Genomic DNA, 23695 nt, shown 5'->3' with positions numbered 1-23695 from the left:
GGACTGTCCCGCAGCCCCCGGCAGCCCGGCACAGCTCCCGGGCCCTGCCGGCACAGCTGCCTTGCCCAAGGACAGCCCCTGTGCCGGCCGGGGCAGCAGCGCTGAGCAGCCCCAGCACGGGCAGGGGCCGCTCCTGCCCGGCCGGGCAGCGCCCACGGCCAAAGCCCACGCCTCCCTCCGCGCCCGCAGCTCCCACCCCGTCTCACCGGCTCTGGGCGGCTGCCCGCTGGGGAAGGCGGGCAGCGACCGGTCCGTGGGGAGCCGCTGGAGGCGGCTGGGCTGGCGGCTCCGCACCTCCAGCCCCGCCGCCAGTCTCTGCCTGTTGGCCCTGGTCAGGCGTTTGATGCGGAGCAGGAGCTCGGGGCGGTCGCGGCGGAAGTTTGGGTTCATAAAGTGCAGCCAAGCCCCGGCATCGCCCGGCACAGCTGAGCCAAGCCATGCCGGCACCTTTTGGAAGCCGTAGAGGTTGAGCTGGCGCACGAAACTGCCAAAGTGCGTGGCTTTGAAGGAGTCCGGGGCCGCCCCCGCCCCCTGGCCGCCCCCTCCGTGGGCGCCGGCCGGGCTGAGCAGCTCCCGCTCGAAGAGGAAGCGGTCGATGAGCAAGCCCTGGGCCTGGCTGTCCCAGCGCACGGAGCGGACGCGGGGGCTGTTCACCAGGCGCCACAGCTTGGCGGGGAAGGTGCTGGCATTGAGTCCGGCGGGCAGCGGCAGCTCCGCCATGGCACCGATCTGTCTCCGACTGGCGCCGCAACGGCCGCGGCGCAACGGCCTGAGGGGGGCGCTGCGTTCGGCCCCGCGCGCGCCCGGCGCGGCCCCGGCGCGGGCCGGACTCGGCGAGGACGAGCGGGGCCTGAGGGGAGATAAGGCCAGGTAAGAGCAGGTGAAAAATGCATGTGGGAAACGAGAAATTACATAGGAATTCCACTAATTGACAAAGATTCTTACTGCAATAAATGGAATTGATTTTTGCTAACTAAATTGTACCTGTTATTCAAGTTATTTTTAGAAACAATTGTCAGGAAAATTAATCCATAAACGCCAGAGGTTTATGTCCAAAAAGGAGACAGAGGAGTCCTTTTTTCTTTATTCCAATAAATATTTGACCCAATGACCCAATACCTGTGCGCTGCACTGCGGCATTTTTTACCCAATCACTTACTACTACCCAAAAACCCCTCGGAGAAGAACATGAAGAAGAAAGGAGAAGGACAAGAGACAACACCCTAAATCCTGCATCTTGTCTCCTGTTCTCTAAACTACTTTTTCACCCAGTGAGTTAAGAACCTTTCTAATCTACACACTTATACTTTTCCTATCTAACTTTAACATTTGTTTTCATATATCACCATGAAAACATGCTCATGAATTTCATGTCATATGAAATTCAGTGTTTCTTTCAATCCTAGAACTAAGTATTAGAAACAAGGGCACACACTCTGTATCTCAGACTCCAACATCTGCCCCTCTCTTTTTTAAAAAAAAACAATAAAAAAAATCAACCCAAATCTTTTCTTGGATTACTTTTCAAGAAGGGTTATTTTTCTTTCACTCATGTTTTAACAAATGAGGCTTTACAATATTAATTTTCCCACTCTTTCACTTGAAACCCAAAGTCCATTGCTCTTGCATGTGGGATCCAAGCTGTTCAGCTGTCAGCTGTGTCTTGATACAGTTCACATCTGCGTGCTCGCTCTTCTGCTCTTTGGGCTGTCTGCTTGTCTCTGCAGCTGAGGAGTTTCCATGTTCTTCGCTAGGAAGTTACTTCTGCTTTGAACCTGTGAATACACAAACATAGACTTTCCTCCAAATTATTAATTGAAATGAATTTTTAATCTTGCGTCTGAACTTTTGACTGGAACCAAAGAATTCTCTCTCAGCTTTGCTTGAGTACTGTTAGAACAATACCTGATAATTGATGGAATTGGCTTTGTAACAGACTTGTTTAAAAAGGACTGTTCAAGAATTATTTGTAATAGATATAAGATCTTTACGCTTTTTCCAAAAATTTAAGGTATATAAGGTTTTTATACTTCTGAGGCATAGCCTTGGTTCCCCCCCTTTTTATTTTGTTTTGTAATTAAGTACGGTATTTGGATTTTTTTGTTATGACAATGAAAAACCATCAAATTAAAACACTTGCACATGTATACACATAGGAAATAACACTTTCAGAGAAATCAAAAACTTATTAAGAAAATGTGATATGAAACTTATCTGAATAATTTGTAATATGAATTGCTCAATATACTAAATATATACTCTCATCCCAGAGTCTGCCACAGCTGATAAATCAACGGAAGATCAGAAAATCATGTCTGGATAACAATTTTCCAAGCCCACTGTAAAATCCAGCTGCTATATTAATTCACTAATTGTCAAGTTAAATTGACCTGAATATTGTTTTGATGCAGAAAACTTCTGGGTTTATTGGTAAATTCTCTATCCAGGTAAAGTCAAGGCTTGGCCAGAGCCTTAGGCCTCATCTGGAAAGATGTCTCTTAAGTCATTTTCAAAGCAGGGGGTTTAAGAATAGCAGCCATAAGATTCTTAAAACACTGTAAACTTTTAAAAGGCAATTGTATAAAACAAATGATCAGATGTCTTAGGTAATTGACTAATTCAACCATTCAGCAGTTAATTTAATCTGAAGTTTCTTTCATAACACTTAACTTTCAACCATGACACTGTTAGCGTTCAGGATCACACATAACCACAGAATGATTATATGCAGGTGCTTTATTGAAGAGCTCTGGGTGTCAGGGGTGCACATACTCAAATCTGACCCATCTTGGTTTTGAACTGAACATGTTTTATACTCTATCATTATACAACTTACATATTAATTATTAAACTTACATTGTTCTATTGTAAGCATTGTTTTTACCCAAGCATGGATTTCTCGTAATCCTCCCCAGCCCCCTAACATTGTTCCTTATGTTCTTTAAACTATAATTATATCTGATCACATCTAACAATTGTATCATTTATCATCTACTGATTTCACAGGTGCAGTTTGACCTGATCTTTAGCAAGCACAAGGCCTAACATTTCTCAGGGCCTACTTTTCCCAGGGCTTTCCAAACCTAACTTTCTTTCTAAGTCTCCGAATTTTCTAAGATTTTAGAACCTTTTACTATCATTCCCCCCTTTGGAAGCATTTTCACTTCACTGTAAGTGCAAATGTTTTCACTTGATAGAGTCCTTTGTTTCTGAGTTGATACTTGGTGTTCTTCGAATCCTTGATTGATGTAAACGCTGTCCTGGATGTTGTCACGAACTGGATAACCAGAAGATTGTGGGTGTGGATCTCGTGTCAGTGCCTTTATTATTTTCTGGTTCCAGGATGTTTTCTTCTGTATTTCTCCTTTTAAAATGCTGTAAACTAACCAAATTGCTAAAAATACAATTAGTAAGATTATCACACTCTCAATGATAGATTTAATCCATAAACTCACATTCTACCCTAACCCTTTGAAGATTTTGCCTAACCAACTTGTGGTCAAATCCTTTTGCTCTTCCTGTGCTCCATGCTCTGTTTGTTGCAACTGAGTGATTCATATTCTACATCTGCAGTCACATTCATCTCTAGTGACCACCAATACTGGCGATTAGAGATTTGTTTTCTCTTTTTTTGGGCTTTCATTAAGAGAACCAATGTATCTAACACCCTTAGCTTTCTCTGATTTTTTTCCTTCTGGGATTTTTTACAGGTCCATAATTTCAGTTTTCACAGGTAACAACATGGGTGATTCATAACCAACAATTAATTTTCTTTTGTGTATCATTTGTAGGCAGGCAGCTTTCTGAATATTTTTCAGTAGTTGGTTTGGGGTACAAACTATAGCTATAGGGTCCCCCCTTTCCAAGGGGTTAAGGCCCTCTGCCCAATAAGCTGTGTGCTGAGTTAGGGACCATGGGTTATGTCTGTCTCCTGTTGTTAAAAATACTTCATGTCCCCAGTACCCACTGGATTCCTGTTCTCTCAATCGAATTTGATCACCTTCAGTGAGACACTCGGAATACGTATTCTGTCTCTGACTCGTGAGGGAGACACCCGTACTCCCTTTTTCCTTTTCTCTTTTTTTTTCTATAATTTTTTTGTCTTTTTCTTTTTTTTTTTTTTTTTTTTTCTTTTTTTCTATTTTTAGTGGCTATGTGCGGATGGATATCCTTATCATTGATATAGTTATATTCTGTTTTAATTAAAAGTTTCAAACTAGGACAGCAGTGTTCCCCACAATTTATCCAAGTTAGCTCTTTTTGAGGGTAAATTTGATTAATGAGAGGGGTTTCCCTCTCTTGTTTCTTTTAGCAAGTCAGCATTTTTGAATTTTATTATGGAGGGCTGCTCGCAACAGATTGATCTTACTTCTTTCTTCATCCAATTGTTTTTGCAAAATTTTAACTAGGTTTTGGAGGGAGTCTATTGCAGTTTTTTCCTCACTTCTTTACTTACAGCGAGTTTCTATAGCTGCTGTAAGACAAGCTCCTAAAACCGAGCAGAGTATAGTTTTATTTTTGCCCAGTTTAAATTTTCTTTCATGTTGTAAAGAACTTACTCTATCAATCACATTTTCCAAATTAAACCAATTATTGAGCACCAACTTTTCCCTCCTGGAGAAGGTCTGGCATTGTGTTTTGCTAACAGACCATAACATGCATAAAATGTAGTTTTAACTTTTGCACTGCTGTTTTCAGTCATTTTTACAAAGAGAAAAACCACTACAGGGAGGTATTAACTTAAACTATACACACACACACACAGGTTTTTGCTTCCCTGTATGGGTAAAAAGACCAAATCTGCTTGGGAGGCACTCCTTCAGTTTAAAATTCTGGTTGTCTCTTTGCTACACCAAGTAGTCAAAATTCATACACACAACAACAAAAATATTCCTGCCCTTTTGCACTAAGAGATCTTTTATGAAATTCTGCAGACAGAGCCTCAAGTGAGTGTGGGGTGCTTTTCACCTCGGCGTGTGCAGTTTGTGGGAGATTCGAGTCGCCCCCCTTGCTTTCTAGACACCGCTCACTCTTTTGGGAGTGTCGGGCTGGGTGCAGCTGGAGCAAAACGTCCTTCCCCTAATACAGACTGCACAACAAACCTGCAGCCCCTTCTGTCTGTCAGAAATCCTGTCCGTGATTCCAATTTAAACGTCACGATTCGCTAACGCCAGTGGGACTCATGACAGGTTAGTTTGATCTCAGAGTGCAAAAGGACACAAGGGGATTTCACTTTAAATCATAACAACAATAATGTACCTTTATTTTAGTGCCAGCAACAAGGTTTATGCGATAGAGGGGAGAGAGAGAGAGAGAGAGAGAGATAAGGAAAACAAAGTAAAGAAAAAGAGAAGAGGAGGTTATAGCTACCAACAGATGAGATGGGGTCGCTGGGGTCTTTTTCTGTGGGAGATCTCACCAAAATTAACTTAGTCTTATGTAATTCTTCCCCAAAATTACCTTGTTTCCAATGTGCTAATAAGCACCCCAAAGGAGAAGTACCTGGTATGGGAGCATAGCAGCCCAAAACCCTTCTCCATGTCACAACTACAATACACCAAATGTCGAACCTGCGATGCTTTCGCAGTCGTCTTATGGACGGCGCCTGGGCATTACCAAGAGGAATTCCTTTAGCCCAACCACGCGCAGCTTTCGCCACGTCTAACTGGCAGGCACCCAAACCAAAATAAAGCACCTTAACCTTTCTCTCCCGGGGACGTTGTGAGCAGAGGAGACGCTCACGGCCGGATGGGCTCCCCGAGAATCCCTCGGTGCCGGCTGGAGCGTGATCGGGTCATGAACTCGCTCAGCAGCACTCACAGGGTCCCATCTGGGTCACCAAAATGTCAGCGTTCAGGAACACACATAATCACAGATTGATTATATGAAGGTGCTTTATTGAAGAGCTCTGGGTGTCAGGGGTGCACATACTCAAATCTGACCCATCTTGGTTTTGAACTGAACATGTTTTATACTCTATCATTATACAACTTATATATTAATTATTAAACTTACATTGTTCTATTGTAAGCATTGTTTTTACCCAAGCATGGATTTCTTGTGATCCCCCCAGCCCCCTAACATTGTTCCTTATGTTCTTTAAACCATAATTATATCTGATCACATCTAACAATTGTATCATTTATCATATTCAGATTACACAGGTGCAGTTTGACCTGATCTTTAGCAAGCACAAGGCCTAACATTTCTCAGGGCCTACTTTTCCCAGGGCTTTCCAAACCTAACTTTCTTTCTAAGTCTCCAAATTTTCTAAGATTTTAGAATCTTAGAATAGATTTTACTATCAGCTTCACCAGGATTTAATTGAAATTTTGGAAAAGTAAAAATAGGAAATCGGCCCTCTTGATCAAGAAATTGCCTGAAATTGTTTATTTGGGTTATATTGGATTAATTGAAATTGCTTATGCTTTGAAATAAGAAGTTGAATGTATATTTTAATTGAAAATTGATTCTTTGCTTTTGTTTTTCCTTTTTTCTTACCCTTATCTTTTTCCTGCTTTTCTTTTTCTGACTGATTTTCTGTCTCTGTTTTCCAGGGTATGCTACCAACCTTTGAGGAGACCTGAAGACTTCGCAACAACACTACAAAGGAGCCCTCCTGATGATGATGGTGAGTCACGGGGTGGTGTAAGAGACGGTCTGAAGTTTCCCTCATTTGCCTCACGAGCATGGCAAGAACAGAGACCGAGACCCTGAGGAGCCCAGGGGACTTTGTGCAGGGGTTCTGGCCTGGTTGAGGTGGATGCTTGCTAAGCCATTGTTTGAAGGGGTGCTCGACCTACAGCACAAGAGTGATTGTTTGCAGGTGTTTGCTGTGCTGCCACGGAACACTGCCTTCGTTCCTGCTGCTGAGCAGGGACTTGTGAGGAGTGGGGCCTGTTCAGTACCTCACACCTGCTTGCCAGAGCAACGGGTCACACCACAATAACCTACACATCTCCCCACCTTTTGGCCAACTGCCCCTTGCCTTGAAACTTGAGACTATAAAGGTGACTTTTCTAAGTTGCTTTTGGAGAGAGAGATCCCCACGGAAGAAGACACGGGTGACCCCATCTTGTCCATTGGTAGCTATTACCCCCCCGTTTTCTCTCTTTACTTTGCCTCTTTATTCCTGTCTCTCTTTCTCTTTCTCTCCTTCTCATCTATTGCATAACCCATGATGCTGGCACTAAAATAAAGATGCATTATTGCTGTTGTGATTTAAACTGAAATCCCTTGGTGTCCTTTTTGCACTCTGAGATCAAATGAACCTCTGACGACACCCGCCTGTGTGAGCAGATTGTGACACATGTATACTTCAATGAGTGCACAAATGATGAATAAGACAATTTCTAGCATCTATGTTGTTCATCAGACCGGGCAAGATGTTAGGAAGGAAGAAAATTTAACAAAAATTTTACAGATATGAATGCTTACCGGAAGGTTCTCTAGAAATGAAAGCAAGCTTGGATATATAAAAAGATGTTTTTAGGGCCACTTATTGCTGAAACCACTGAGAGAACAAAGGTTTAGTCGAGTTGGAAGGTTTAGAACAAAGGTTTAGTCAGTTAGAAGGAGGTTTTATGGCTAAAGTCCAAAAGATTTAAGTGGTCTTCAAACAAAGCATGTTTTCTACCAAGTGAAAAAGCACAGGCAGACAGAAAGACATTTTTTACCAAAGCAAAAAGGATTTTCCACTACAAAACAACTTTGAAAATTTAATATGTAATTACTAACTCAAATGATTAGTTAGTCACTAACATAGTATGGTAATTTTAGCAGTTTTGATAGAATATATGTACATGTAAAGGTATTGTGTATGATGCTGACTGGTTGTTATGCAATGATACTGTCAGGAAAATTAATCCACGAACACTAGAGGTTTATGTCCAAAAAGGAGACAGAGGAGTCCTTTTACTTTATTCTAATAAAGGGAGAGGCCATGGGGCATTCCCCTGGGGTCTCTCAAATTTTTGGAGGGCGAAGCCTCCTTTTTATCCTAATTCCCGGCCGCTTGTCCCTTCTCTCTTTCCCCATAGGCTGAGGTACTTGAGAGGTACAGGCTTCCCGGAACACCTGATACCTGGGGTACCTTCCCCCCCCACCCCCAATGCATAATCCTTTCTTAACTTTTTGGAATTCATAGTGTTCTTTCAGTGCCTCTTTGATCTTTTAGTGGAATCCATCCCATTGTTTCTGTCGTCTCTCACTGATAGCTGCATCTTATCAACTGACCCACAGCTTGTTTGTAAAGACAAACTCATCATTCCTCTCAATCCCTCCTCTTTTAATTTTTGTTAATAATTGTCTTTACAAACTTTAGTTATCATTGACCTAATTTCTTGTTCTTGTGTCTTTTTTGGCTTTGCAATTATTTGCAGTGGCATTACTTTCTGCCCTTTTGTAGCCATCTCTGGGTCAGTAGGCACGGCTACTACCTGCATTCTTTTGATCACATGTTGAATAAGTTGTATTAAGCAAGGGATCATGCATGGTAAAAAGATTAGGGTTGCTACAACACATGAGAGGAAAAAAAGCATTTGTTCGACCCATAGGCCACCAGGTAACCATGAAAACATGTCTCATTCTCATCCTTTCCATGTTTGGACCGGTACATGGGCTAACTTTCTTATTCTTTTTGTTATTTGTTTTACTACTTTTCCATTGTCATCTATTTGCAAACAGCAGTTTGAGTCATTCAATTTTCCACACACCCCCCCTTCTTCTGCTAATAAATAGTCTAATACCATCCGGTGTTGAAATATTGCATTTCTCATCTGAGTAGACTGGTCAGCAAGAAGGGCAAGAGCTGTAGCTGTCTGGTTGACTATTATTTCAAAGACAGCTTGCAACCTAATTATCTGATTTAGATTATAAATGGGTTCTCTGGCACCTGATATTAATTCATTTGGGTTCCAGGTAGCTGGTCCATAGTGTTGTATGATCCGTTCAGGTGGCCATTCATCTTTTCTCCACTTTTGGGTGCTCCTTCTAACCAGGGATGTATCAATAGACCGCTTCTCTCTAATTAGATCATCATATACTTTGATTCTTAACTGATTTCTTTGAACTTGTGGTAGCAGAAAGAACAATGGTCTAATATACCCTACATAACATATTCCTGACCAGTTTGGGGGTAGCCTGCGGTAAGCATTTTGGCCACAAATCCAGTAATGCCCCTTTAGAGCCCAGGTCCCATTAGCAAAGGGACTTTTCTAGTTTTCATCATCAACTGGTGGGTCAAAATACAGCTTGCTTCCAGGGCCTAGTGGTCCACCCACAATAGTTGCCTCGCCATAAGAATCACAATATTTACATTTCTAAGCTCCTACATGAGGTTTCCACTTGCAATCACATCTCAGATCTGTTTTATTAGATCTGGACCAGAACCTGTTAAAAAGGGTTCTAGTTCCATTTCGGTGTTGCCATTTCCACTGATAGTCTCGGACAACACGTGTCTTACTTGTGGAATTATCCCGGGGGCAGCTTAAAAATAAAGGGTCAAAAAACTTATCTTTCTCCACTGCTTTACAGCCTTCAAAATCTTTTTGGTAATTATGGAAGGAACACCTTACCCAGCTACCATTAGTGAGCTTAACATGCGTTTGATTCCATCTGCCTCTATATCTGGAACAGTCACAAGGAGGGCAGTTGGGGGTCCAACAATCTAAACCCAAAGATAAAGTCCAGTCACAAACGCTCTTTCCCACATATGTGCTTCCTGTTCTGTTTAAGCAATAAATGCCTCTTTCAGAAGAATGAAGCTGCCATGGACTTCCTTCTTTGTCCCAAAATCCAGTTCCATTATGGACTTCACTCAGGGTGCTAACCCACCATTTAGGCTCGACTGGGCTGGCCACCCATGGCCAGCTTTCAGATGCCCCTGGCCCTCCGCAGACCCAGCAGTTTCTAAGGTTAAAGGTCTTTGCTACTTGTTCTCCTAAAGTAAAAAAATTATTTTCCCACTTTAGACTTTAACTTAACTGAAAATATAAAGGTAAAATTATTAAGAGAAACATTCTAATAGTGTTATAACTTAATTTCTAATTTTCAATTTCACGTTGTCTTCTACACCACCTGTGGCAAGTGAAAAGCACAAAAACATCTTATCATAAAGAAAGCAATGACAGCATGGATTGGCTCTCAGTGGCTGGAGATTTGAGAGTAGGGATGCCCAGACCATTTCAGCAGGCAGTCTGTGGGTAGGCACTCAGGGCTTCCCCCGATGTCGACGCACCAGCTACTGCTCCAGTCCACTCCTGTGGAGTGTCAGTCACGGCTCCCCATCCTTCTCCTCCAGCTGAGATGTCCAAACCTCTGGAGCTTTAGCGACCTTGACTCGAGTGTGATGTGTCCACCCGTGTTCAGCTGTCTTGACGGCTGTTTCTGTGGTTAGCAACACCTGGAAAGGTCCACGCCACTTAGCCACCAGGGGTGCTTCTTTCCACTCCTTAACTAGGACTCAGTCTCTTGGTTTTCACTTGTCTAAAGGCAGGGTCTGTGCCAGCAGAGTTTCCTGTCGAATAAATTTCACAAGAGACAGTATCCAGGCTACAAATTGTTCTAAATATACATCACTTAACTCTACTCCTGACTCAGGCCGAGAATTACAAGGATAAGGAATTCTAAACTTCAGTTCAAAGGGAGATAGTTGAATATTTCTCTTCGGTCTGGCCCTTACTCTTGCTAAAGCTAGTGTCAAGAGCCACACTCATGGCATATCAGTTTCTATCACCAGCTTTAGAAGATGCTTCTTTATTTTTCTATTCATTTTTTTTTTTCAACTCGACTTGATCTTGTTTTTAAAAAAAAAATACTTTAATAATTGACCCTGTAGTTACGGAAACACCTGGGAACACTTCTGGCTACTCATAACAGACATACTATTACTAAAAAATTTCTTCACTCGGGGCATCTCAGTAAAATCCACTTGGCACCTCTGGAAGGGACGTACAGCCCAAGGCCTCCCGCCCCTGGCCAGTTTCTTTGTAACTTTGTTATTTGTCTTAGCACAAATCAAACAACCATCAACAGCTCGTTTTGCCAGAACAAAAAGACCCACAGCAGCATACATTTTGAGGAGGGCTTCTGCTATCCCTCGGGAGCCCCAATGACTCCCTTCGTGGAGCTGTTTTAGCAGTTGGGAGGCTAAAGCTTTTGATATCTACTGCTTACTATCCCTTGTAAACCAATTACCCCCTCTTTCCTCTGCCCCACTCTTTTTAACTATGTCAAGTTCTGGTGGAAAAGACAGCTTCTCTGGCAAGGGGGCAGTTACTGGGAGCAAGGGAAGTAACTTAGAGATTTCTGGCAACAATGCAGCTTTCCGAGCTTCTTCATCAGCCAGTCTATTTCCTACTGCCTCTTCCGAGCACCCTGCCTGGTGTCCCTTGATGTGTATTATTGCTACCTCTTTTTTTTTTTTGGTAAATTCACCACCTCCAATAGGTGGGAGATTAAGTTCTCATGAGCCAACGTTTTTCCTCTGCAGGTTAATAAACCTCTCTCTTCCCACAGTTTCCCAAATGCGTGTATCACACTATATGCATATTTAGAATCAGTAAAAATATTTACTGTCTTGTCTTGGTATAACTCACAAGCTCTCACGAGGGCATACAGCTCGGCCGTCTGAGCTGACCAGGTGGCTGGTAACCTCCCCCCTTCCTTTAATTGCTTTCCACTCACGACAGAGTATCCTGTAAATCGTCTTCCTCCTATCACCTTTGAAGACCCATCAATAAACACGTTTTCCCCCTCAGGCCACGGGATGTCTCTCAGATCATTCCTTGCCCTAGTTTGTAGATCTATTACTTGAATACAATCATGGAATTTTCCTTGGCTCCCTTCCTCAGGGCCATTCAAACAGGAGGCTGGGTTAAAACTTTCCTTGCTTTTAAATTCTAAATCCTCCTGTTCTAATAGACAGGATTCATACTGTAGTAACCGAGAGCTGGTCATCCACTTAGAGGCTCTCTCAGTTAACAACGCTTTAATCTGGTGTGAAACTTTAACAATCAGATAACCCCCACTTGTCAGCTTTCGGGCCTCAGCCACCATCAGAGCTGTGGCTGCACAGTTCTGCAGACAATAGGGCCAGCCTCTGGCTACCGGGTCTAACAGTTTCGAAAAATAGGCAACCGGTCTTTGTGTTCCCCCATGCTCTTGTACCAAAATTCCTTTTGCATGTCCCTGTGTAACATCTACATATAATTCAAATTCTTTTTCTATATCTGGAAGAGCTAGGACTGGGGCCTTAACCAATTTGTCTTTTAATTTTTTAAAACTTTGTTCTCCTTCGGGTGTCTATACCACAACATTAGGACTGTCTTGTGTTAAAAAGTCATATAAAGGTTTGGTCACAACAGAAAAGTCTTCTATCCACACTCGGCAGTATCCCACCAACCCTAAAAACTGTCGTAATTCCCTTTTTGTTTGGGGTAATGGTACTTGTAGAATTCCTTGTATTCTTTCTGGATCAATACACCGTAACCCTCCAGTTAAAATATGCCCCAAATATTTGACCTGTTTCTCTACCAACTGTGCTTTCTTTTCAGACACTCTAAGTCCTTTTTTAGCAAGAAAATTAAGCAGTTTCACAGTAGCTCTTTCAACCATCTCTTCCTGTTCCCCTGATAACAGTAAATCATCCACATATTGCAACAACTTAACCCCGGAAGGTGGAGTAAATTCTCTTAGTATTTTTTGCAAAGCTTGTCCAAACAAAACAGGTGACTCTGTATAACCCTGTGGGAGGACTGTCCAGGTCAATTGCTGTTTTACTATTTTACCTCCTTCTTCTTGTTCCCACTCAAAGGCAAAATACTGTTTACTCTCTTCTGTAATCGGACACCCTCAGAAAGCATCTTTTAAATCCAGTACTGAATAGTACTGATGTGAGGAGGGGACCTGGTTCAGGATTGTATAGGGATCCGGAACTGTGGGATGCCTTGATTTGACAATTTTATTTATTATTCTTAAATCTTGCACCATTCTGTAGGTTCCATCTGGTTTCTTAACTGGCAGGATAGGGGTGTTATAAGGAGACATGCACGGTTCTAACAGACCTGCCTTTAGCAGGGACTCAATGATAGGCTGTAACCCCTTCCTTCCCTCCCTTGAAAGAGGGTATTGTTTTTTTGACACAACTTGTCCTGGTTGCTTCAAAGTAATTTGGAGAGGCTCTATGTCTAATTTTCCATATTTCTCCGGGGCTGCCCACACTTCCGGATCTATTTCAGCATAAGCTCTCTCAGACATTTTACACAAAGATATTACAGTGCTGGACTCAGTGTCATTTTTTATAATACTGATTTGCATTCCCATTTTTGCCATCAAATCTCTCCCCAGTAAATTACAATCACAATTAGGAACAAACAGAAACTCATGCATTTCAAACTTGTCCCCCATATCTATTAACAGCGGTTGAATAAAATGCACTCGCTCATCTTTTCCGCTTACTCCTTGAATAACCAATGACCTTTTTGACAATTTCCCTCCTTTAGGTATAAAATTTAAGGTGGATCGAGAGGCACCTGTGTCTACTAGAAAACACACCTCCCCTCGATCCGGACCCACCTTAAAAGTTATCAAGGGCTCCTGAGTGGTGGGTCCCTGGTATAATGGAAGCCCCTGACATCTCTAACAATCCATTTCCATTATCTTCTGGACTTCTTCTTCTTGTGGGTCCAGCTCTTTCTGTGGGCATTCCCTTTTCCAATGCCCTTCTTTCCTGCAGATGGCACATTGGTTCCTCCCCAGCCGCTGTTTGGGTCGGTTCTCCCCTGTCGAGGGGGGAATGCCCTGGACACCTCCTTGTGGCCGACCCCGTCTCCTCTGCCCCGGGGGACCCCTTGGACCTTGTGGTTTATTCTTTTGGGGCTGCAAAAACTCTGCCATCATCTTTGCCTTAGCTCTTACTTTTTCTTCATCCCTTCTTACATATATTTGCTGTGTTTTTCTCACCAATTCTTCTAGAGGCTTATTCTGCCACTCTTGATCTTTTTGTACTCCTTTCTTAATGTCAGGCCAAGCCTTAGTAACAAATTGTACTTTCAACAATGTGTCAAAGGCTGGTCCTTCAGGATCCATCCCCCCATGCTTCCGCAAGGCATCCCTAATCCTCTCTAACCAATGAGAGGGGCTTTCATGTTTCTCTTGTTCTAACGACATAGCCTTAGCTATGTTGTTAGTTCTAGGAGCTGCTGATTTGATTGCCCTAATCAAATAAGCACGGTAATCACGGAGGCGAGCCAGGCTGGCCTGGTTATTTGGATCCCACTGGGGGTCCACCTGTGGGATGGCATCATCTACTGTAGGTACATTAGGTCCAGCCCCCCCCACTGCCTGTGGATGTTCATCCTCCCACAGCTGCCGAGCTTTTTGCAAAATCATTCGTTTCTCTGATGGCCCAAACAAAATCCCCAAAAGAAAATCCCAATCTTTCCAGGTATAATCTGCATTTCCCAAATATTCTTCTATCTTTTCCCCCACCCCTATGGGATCATCCAAGTATGGTGGTAATTCTTTTTTTAATCCTCTTATATCCTGGGTAGTAAGTGGTATAACTACAAACCCAAATCCTCCCCCTTGACCTCCCAAAGGGACTTGGCGGAGTGGCATTTGATGGACCCTTGTCCCTTGGGTCCAGGGGGCTTCTGATGCTCTAAATTGAGTTCCTCTTCTAGTCCTAGGGGGTGATATGATATGCTGCCCCCCCCCCCCCCCCCCCCATTGTTATTTTCAGGTGGAGCTGTAGGAACAGCATTTCCCTGATCCTTTTGTCCTGGAAGGTGAGGATACAGGGCATCTGCAGCTGGCCCTGGGTCAGCTGGTAACACCGGAGGACAAGACGGGGGAAGGTGCTGAAAAACATCCCAGTCTTCACCGTTTTCCTCCTCCCCCCCTTTTTCCTCTTCTCCTTTTTTTCTTAACACATAGATTTCTCCTGTTGCTTGTTTAAACCATATCAATCCACATTCCCTTTCAATCCATCCTTTCCAATTCTCCTCTAGATACCTCCACAGAATTCGGCACAAATGAATTCTATCTGTTCCATAAGATGGCCATATAAGTCCATTCGGCAACTTATACTCTGGCCATACATAATAACAATATTTTACCATCATCTCCATAGTGACTTCTGGGTGAATGCATAATCTGTCCCAAGATCTCAGCATTCTACCCAAGGGACTCTCCGGGGGTATTGTGGGATCGTCATCCCTTTTGCCAGGACCCCTTCCCGGCTGTACCCTTGCAACCCTCCATGGGTGCTCTGTTTGACCTGTGCTACCCTCCATGGGTGCCCTCCCAGGTTTGCCTGTGCTACCCTCCCTGGGTGCCCTCCCAGGCTTGCTCCCCGAAGATCCCATTTTACTCACCGGTGAGGTTTTCAGTGGTCCTTCTCTGTGGACTCTTCACGGACCCCCCTGGTCCGTCTCTCGTCTGTCTCCTGGACAATCTCGGGAACTCAATCGATCGCCCGGTGCTGGCCGCCACCAAGGGGAGCTGATCACCGAAACTGGGTGAGGCGCGCCTTCAGCTCCGCTCGCTGCCTGCTGCCCCGGACGGTGGAAATATCCCGGACGAGCCCCCAAAAATTGTCAGGAAAATTAATCCACGAACACCAGAGGTTTATGTCCAAAAAGGAGACAGAGGAGTCCTTTTTCTTTATTCGAATAAAGGGAGAGGCCATGGGGCATTCCCCTGGGGTCTCTCAAATTTTTGGAGGGCGCAGCCTCCTTTTTATCCTAATTCCCGGCCGCTTGTCCCTTCTCTCTTTCCCCATAGGCTGAGGTACTTGAGAGGTACAGGCTTCCCGGAACGCCTGATACCTGGGGTACCTTCCCCCCCCCAACCCCAATGCATAATCCCTTCTTAACTTTTATGGAATTCATAGTGTTCTTTCAGTGCCTCTTTGATCTTCTACTGGAATCCAGCCCATTGTTTCTGTCGTCTCTCACTGATAGCTACATCTTATCAACTGACCCACAGCTTCTTTGTAAAGACAAGCTCATCATTCCTCTCACATCTGAGGCTTGATTCCTTCTTTTACTGACGTTGATGTTTCACGCTGTCTTTTTCCGTGTCACTTGGTTCTTTTCTTTTCCTGGAGAGAGGATTAAAGTCTGCAGATCTCCTGTGTGCAGTGCAAGGGTTAAATGTGTCCCAAGCCATGGCAGGCAGTGGTGGTGTGGGATTTCAGGTGTGGCTGGTGCCAGCTCTCAGGAGCTGTCTGTGCGGGCCGGGGGGCAGGGGGGGTGTTGGCGAGTGTCATCAGCCGTGGCCTGGCCCAGCCTGGGGGCCGGGGGCTCCCCTGGGAAGGGCTTTGGCCACCCCGCTGGAACGGGACCCGGAGGGCTTCCCGGGAAAGCCAGCACCGCAGCAGAGCCTGGCCTGGCCTGGGGGGGATCCCGCAGTCTCCATCTCCCCCCGGGAGCAGCTGGGCTCCGGCCCAGGCCCCCCCAGGCCGCACAGGCCACGGGGGAGCGGGGCCAGCCACACCACAGCTCTGCTGCCTTTCAAGGCTGCAAAGAAAGAGACCAGTTCCTGGCCTTGGGTCTTTAAAAGGTGGCATTCACAAAGGTGAAGTTACTTTTCAGGGGTGCAGAATGCTGTCAGTTGTCAGAACTGGCCAGCTATTGGCTTGATCTCAAGCACAGAAGGAACTCCCCACAGCCTCTCTCAGAGGAATCACTTCTGTGGGTGTTTCCCACTTCTTGCCCTAAATGCTAAACTACCACACCCTCTGATCATAACATAATTCTCATAACTCACAGTCATCAAGGCCTTATTTAACACCAAGTTAGTTGCTCCAGTATCAACCAAAAATTCTACTTCTTTTTCTTTTTTCCCTCAGTTTCATTTATATAACCAGGAGGTCTGTTGGGATGGACTCCCCGGGTCCCCTTCAGTCTTCTTGTGCATTTGTGTGACTGCAACCACCCCTCCTTTCCCTTCTTTCTTTTGGCCATCTTGCTCCCACTTTGGACACTCATTTTTCCAGTGGCCAAATTCTCCACAGTACGCACATTGGTCTCTACCCAGTTGAGACGGGCCTCGTTTGGGTGGTCCTTGTCCATCCCTTCCTTTCCCTTTTCCTTCCTCCTGTACCACTGCTACTAGCTTCTCCATTTCTTGCTTATATCCCTCTTCTCAATTGCTGAAAACTCTCCATGCCTCTTCCAATAAGGCTTCTAAGTTTCACCCATCTGCCCCCCAAAGCTTTTGGAGTTTACTCCTCATGTCCCCCATGGATTGTTCCAGAAATAGATGAACTAGCTGCTGTATTCCTACTTCAGAGCCCGGCTCCAGTGGTGTGTGTCTGTGCATCGCGTCCTTCCAAGGATCTGGGAATTCCCAGGGAGATTCCCAGGGACCTTGTTTGATTGCATATAAGGCTGCCCAGTTCATGGTTTTAGGTCCAGCCCTCTCCACTCCCTTCACTCTCCACTCCTGGCAGCTTTCTGACTTTGTCCTTGCACTCGACTGATTTGGATCCCATTGTGGGTCCTGGAGAGGAAAGTATTTTTTTCCATCCATTTGTAATGTTTTATAATGGTCCTTTGCCAGGTCCCCTGCTGGTTTTAGAACCAATTGTTTCTCAGTTTTGGTTAATGCATCTAATAACAATTGTGTGTCACTTCAATCAGGGTTATGTTGTTTGACTATCTATCGTAAACATTTGGCAGTGTTTACTGGGTCGCTTTGATAATTCTTTGTGACCTTTTCTCACACCTCTGTGTTGAGAGGAGAAAATCCTTCTTTAACTACCATTGTCCCTCACAGTCTTTTCCCACTCTCCTTTGTGCACAACCCAAGTCTGAGGCACAAAATGGGTCCTTCCACACACAAGCTTTAAGATCTCAGGCTCACGACCAACCTGTCCTCGCTCACACTGCGGGCACCCCCTCGGCTGTTGGGCAGAAGAGCAGTGCCAGCGTGGTGCACAAACCTTACACTGGAATAATACCCATGCAAAATGTTGTCCCTGTTGTGAGTGAAACACCCCAAGAGCACAAATACACACTATTCCTGGCATCCCTTCTGTCCCTTCTGGCATTTCCAGATCTTTAGGAGAGGGCTGTTCCCAGTCCAAAGCTGTGATCTTTCCGGCAGCAGTTTGATAAACTCCCTCTGATAACACCCGCTCGTTCCCTCTGTCTGTCCAGTGGTGCCCTGGGTTTACAAACTCCCAAGGGTCCAGGCCAATCCTCTGGGGCAGAGGTAGTCCTTTAATTTGCCTTGCCAGGCTTGTAGCGTTCTTTCAGCCCTTCCATCACTTGTTATGACTAATAAGATTGAACACCCAGCGTATCCAACACAGAAAGCGAAGGAAAGTTACCAGTGTGCTGGGATTATAACATTTGACACAAGAGAGCAGTATTGCTACAGAAATACACACAAATCACTAAAAGCTCTGCAAAAATACACAATGACTTCTGAAAAACCTGTAACGAAGGAGAAAAAGCCAAAACTACACTCTTCAAGTCACAAACTACACTTCTAATAGTCCTAACCGTGTCTCAGCCACTGTCTCAGTCACTCACACACAATCAAAAGTCTGGACATAACACACTTCACCAAACAGCAGCATTAACACAGGGGTTCGTTCCAGCCACCCCCAGAATTGCCAGTGGCCAATCCCTTTGGTCAATGAACCCCCCTTTGCCGGCCCCAGCCGGTCCCCTCCTGCCGGCCGCGCAATCAGCCCAAGCGGTCCCTGCACCGCTCACTGACCCATGGTCACTTGCAAGCCCAGCTTACCCCAGCAGGGACGAGGCTACGCGCAGGGACGTCTCCCTGCGGCTCAGCAGCAGCAGCCCTTTAGTCCAGACCCCCCGAGGCTGGATTATAATACAAACCCTTTGATCCACGGGCAGCAGGTTCCTCGTCTATCCCTGCGCTGAGCGCACCAGTTGAGGAGTACCCCGAGAAGATCCCGGGGCGCGCCTTGGGGAGTCCATCCCCCGTGTGCTCCCACAGGGGGATAGAGAGGACTCCTGCCTGGCTCCCCAAACCTGACACATGGAAAGACTCTAAAACTGCAGGAGTTTTAAAGTAGGTTTGATTATTTATTATTGACAGGTGCCCAAGCACACGGGGGATTGATGCTCCAAAGACGTGTGCAAACGTCACAAGGCGTACATTCTCTATTTATCTCCCAAGGTATTCCATATGCATAGGATTACACAATTTGCTTCATGCATATTCATTTCTTGGCTCCTCCCATCTCCCTTTCATATGGCAATTACTTCCACACCCCTCTAGGCATTCACAGTTACCAGAATTTAGGCTCTATGACTAATGTCATGCCAACTTTGTCTATCTGAAGGTCGATTTTCTCTTGAAACATCACTTATCTTAAAACTACATCCTGTATACTATATTTAACTTATAACATCTACAAAGGGGTGCATCTGCCTTGTGACACTAATTCCCTTTATTGCTTTATAATAATAATTTTCCAAATAGTTACAATTTAGTTAGTAGGTATCATCTTCATTTATCACACCTTAATGGAAAATATTATCAAAAGTCAAGAGAAAAAAAGGAAAAATATAATACACAAATAGAATAGCAAAAATGACTCATGGCGCAAAACAGTCTTGGCCTGCAATGAGTTCTGTTCTGAATGCCATGCACAAAGCAACAGGCACCTGATGGTTTCTGAAAAGCACCAAGTTGTCATATTCCTCAGGGCATCCCTGAGCTCCTGGTTCCTCAGGCTGTAGATAACAGGGTTCAGTGTTGGAGGCAGCCCTGAGTACAGAACTGGCAGTGTCAGATGCAGGGATGGGCAGCAGGGTGGCACAAGTGACCTTTAGGCTTTGCAGGGCCCAGGCACAAGGGCTGTGCCAGAGTCAGGGCTGAGGTGCCACTCTGTGGGCTGGGGCAGAGCCCAGGCAGAAATCAGCCCTGAGCCAGCAGCTCTGCAGTGCTGGCCACCAGGCCGGGGTGCCAAGGGAGCCTTCTGGCCATGGCCTGCAGGGAGCTGCTGCTGCTGCCAAGGTGCCTTTGGTGCCTCAGGCTGTCCCTGGCACAGCTCCCAGCACGGCACTCTGCCCTTGTGCCCGAGCCCTGCCCTGTGCTGGGGCTGGCCTGGGGCTGTTCCTGCAGCGGGACCTGCCCTGCTCCTGGCACAGCAAAGGCAGCTCCTGCTGGAGCAGGAGGCTCTGCCTGCAATGGGCTCAAACAACCCCAACAGGGCCCCGTTTGCAAAGCCCCCGGTGGGATATGAAGAGGGGCTCACGCTGCTTTTGGGGTGAATCATGCTGAAAGCAGGCTGAGTCCTCCATCCCAAAGTTCAACAGGCTGAGAGGGAGCTGAAGCTGTGGCAGAGCTGCTCAAATGCCCAGAGAAAGGAACAACCAAGTGCCAGCATTGAGGGCTTCTGCAGAGCTGCTGAGCTGGCACGGCCTGGGCACATCTGACTGACAGGGCAGCACTTCAGACCACAAAAGCCCCGTCCCAAATTTTAATGGCAGCATCTCCTGACATTTCTCTCCTTAGGGCTGGTGTGGAGATTCCTCCTTGGAGTGGAGACAGCCCTCAAGGTCACTGCTTGAGGCTGAGCTAAAGATATTTGCCCATGGATGTTGGTCTAGGGGAGTGACACCCAACTCTACTTAATAACTGGCTTTGCTTTATTGCAATTGCTTCAAAATTGTTTCCCAGAGCACTATATTAAAATAGATGTTACAGCTCCTATACTGTGGAGCAAATAATTCTGATTTCCTTGTCTAGTCTTCATCATAATTAATCATACCTATTTTTCTATAAGTACTTCTGCTTTCCTGTTCTTCATCGATAAAATTGTACAAAGGTTCAATTCGACCTATATAATCCTTTACACAGAAATCCGTGACAAAGTCTGGGGTTGGGATTGGATCCAGCCACTCCCAGGCTCCTCTCAAAGAATGAGTTTAGAAAGCCTGGGGGTCCTGGCTTGGGGGATCTTGGGGTGTAATTGGGGTGTTGGGGGTCCTTTCTGCACCTGGTGACCCAACAGGAGCTTCTCTAATAACCTTTGCCTGAAGCTCCCACTGTGCCCATGACAGGAGCCCCTGGCAGTGTCGGTGACATCCCGGCTCTTTGGCAGCCTGGGCACTGCTGGGATGTCACCCTGGAGCCCCTGGCAGTGTCTCTGACCTCACTGTTCTTTAGCAGCACAGGGATGTCACCACTGGACTCCTGTCACTGCCTGTCATAAATTGGCTCCTTGTCAGCGTGGAGACACCTCTGTTGTCACCCTGGAGCCCTGGGACTGTCACCTCACGATCCTTAGGAAGATGAAGGAGCCCTGGGATGTCCCCAAGGAGCCCCTGGGACTGCACGTGAGCTCACAGCTCTTCAGCAGCCTGGAAACCCTGGGATCTGTTCATTCCTGCTCTGCTGAGGATGGATCCTCAGCAACTTGGAGGGAGGTTCCCTGATGAGTTTTACTTCTCCAGAGGCTTGTTCAGTCTTCAGCTCTTCACTCCAGGAGTTCAGTCCCTAAAATTCATTAAGATTTTAAACCACTCCAACAAGACTAGCCCCTGTGAGTAATTTAATTTCATATCTTCAATTCTTCTGTAGTTAATTATACAGATTTTAGAAGTGTATTCAAAAAGAATATACTATATTTTTAAATACTGCAGGGTTTTTTTATCCTACTTAGTTTTGTTTTCCTGTTTATAGATTGATGCCAGCAATCTCCAGTTGATATTGATCCTGAACACCTCATAAATCACTCAGAATAGATCTGAAAATCAAGTCCCTTTGTTATCATTCAGGAACACATAATCACAGAATGATTATATGAAGGTGTTTTATTGAAGAGCTCTGGGTGTCAGGGGTACACGTACCCAAATCTGACCTGTCTTGGTTTTGAGCTGAACATGTTTTTATACTCTATCGTTCTATAACTTATATATTAATTATTAAACTTACATTGTTCTATTGTATACATTGATTTTACCCAAGAATGGATTTCTCATGATCCCCCCTCAAACCCCTAACATAGTTTCTCATGACTCTTTAAACAATAATTATATCTAATCACATCTGACAATTGTATCATTTACCATATACTGCTTACACAGGTGCAGTTTCACAGGATCTTAGCAAGCACAAGGCCTAACATTTCCCAGGGCCTACTTTTAACACTCTTCCCAGGGCTTGCCAAGCCCTTCCTCACTCTCCTAGTTTTCTATGATTTTAAAATCTTTTATTATCACCGTTTATGGCTGACAATCCATCAGACTTTGTCCCTAAAGCCCCCCCTCTCAGGGCTGGGGTCTCATCCAAGGCCTGGCCCCCAGAGCAGCTGAGGAATGGAGCCACATCCAGGGGTGTCCCCAGGGCTCAGGGCTGGGGCCAGCTCAGTTCAATCTCTTTATTGCTGCTCTGGCCCAGGGCACCCAGGGCCCCCTCAGGCAGCTGCCAGGGGAGCCCAAGCTGGCTGGGAGTGTGGCTGTGCTGGAGGGCAGGAAGCTCTGCAGAGGGATCTGGGCAGGCTGGAGCCATGGGCCCAGGACAATTGGATGAGGTTCAGCAAGGCCAAGGGCCGCGTCCTGCCCTGGCCTCACAACCAGCCCAAATCCCTGGCCGTGCCCTGGCCCTGATCCCCACAGCCTGGCCTGTTCCCTTCATCCCTGCATTGCCAGGGACTCTGTGGGACACGGCAGCTCTGCTGTGCCTATGGAGGGAGCTCCAAGTGCCACCACTGCACTGGGAACCACAACTCAGCGCCTTTGTGTCCTTTGGGGCTCAGCAACTGGGGAGACTCAGAGGCACAGCAAGTTTCTCTTCATGGCCAACAGAAAACATGGAAACATGATACCATTTGAAAAACATCAAAATTCTTCCCTCAGCAATGTAAGACTACCCAGCAGCATCTGACGTGCCCACGATCCACCAGGGATATCCATACAGGAACATTTTTAGATAAAGACAAAAGGAATTGTAAGAGCCATAAACACAATTAAGATGTTTCATGATGAGTTATTTGAAGTTCTGAAAGAAAGACTGGGCAACTCCCTGAAGCTCCAAGTGTGAAGCCACTCAGTTGAGAGCCACTGGAATGCCCAGAGTGCAGCTAGAGGAGGAAGTCTGGGAGCAATGGGAAGGACACAGATGCAGCTGCTCTCGTTAAGAGATGTCCTTAGACACGGCCATTTAAACAGGAGAGGTGGAAACTCCTGAATGAGGAAGGACATGAAATAAGAGACAGAATATTGGTAACACAAATTAAAGGGGAAGATCAGTATTTCTTTTCCTGTCATTGTAAAATTCCAGGATATTCCTGGTCTCTCCTGGTGGGATAAGTTTGACATTATTTAAAAGTACTCAACTGACCCAGCTAATGAGATGTGCTCCTGCACCTCACAAGCTGCAGGTGCCCTACAGCCCTGGAGGGCTCCTGTCCCATCTGCTCTGCTCCAGTCTCAAACAGGGACCAGCATTGTCCCAGCATCATCCGAGAGCTGAATGGGAAAGGATCTCAGCAAGTCTGGAGCCCAAGGTGTCAGCAGCAGGCCCAGAGCAGGTGGTTCAAGGCTTGATTTGGTGTGGATTGGCAAATGGCAAAGAACAGGGAGGGGGCAGCATGTCAGCACGTGGCTGAGGCCATGGGAACAAAGGTTTCCTGCTGTCGTGGCTGCTGTCCGCTCTTTCCCCTTGCCCCCATTGTCTTTTGTCTCTGGCCAGCCCCCGG

At 45.6% G+C, this 23695-nt stretch overlaps 2 protein-coding genes and 1 long non-coding RNA gene across 4 annotated transcripts in view; 1 reads left to right on the top strand and 2 right to left on the bottom strand.

Moving 5' to 3' along the window:
* LOC147649073 (uncharacterized) overlaps positions 1-23695 on the bottom strand; it is a 219371-nt gene that overhangs the window by 9049 nt on the left and 186627 nt on the right. For both annotated transcript variants that reach the window (XM_086864983.1, XM_086864984.1), the window contains one exon: positions 207-850. In XM_086864983.1, the coding sequence (XP_086721109.1) occupies positions 207-720 (514 nt within the window). In that variant the 5' untranslated portion in view covers positions 721-850. The remainder of the gene's footprint in view (positions 1-206; positions 851-23695) is intronic.
* Positions 1-23695, bottom strand: part of LOC147649075 (uncharacterized) — a 165466-nt gene that overhangs the window by 16310 nt on the left and 125461 nt on the right. The gene's annotated exons all lie outside the window — the stretch shown is intronic.
* Positions 798-7226, top strand: LOC147649080 (uncharacterized). Its single transcript, XR_015279695.1, has 2 exons — positions 798-870; positions 6558-7226. It is a non-coding gene; the product is annotated as an uncharacterized LOC147649080 (long non-coding RNA).

Source organism: Cyanistes caeruleus, chromosome 28 (genome assembly GCF_971803275.1).
Source record: "Cyanistes caeruleus chromosome 28, bCyaCae1.hap1.1, whole genome shotgun sequence".
Taxonomy (NCBI): domain Eukaryota; kingdom Metazoa; phylum Chordata; class Aves; order Passeriformes; family Paridae; genus Cyanistes; species Cyanistes caeruleus.
This window is presented reverse-complemented; position numbering and strand designations above follow the sequence as displayed.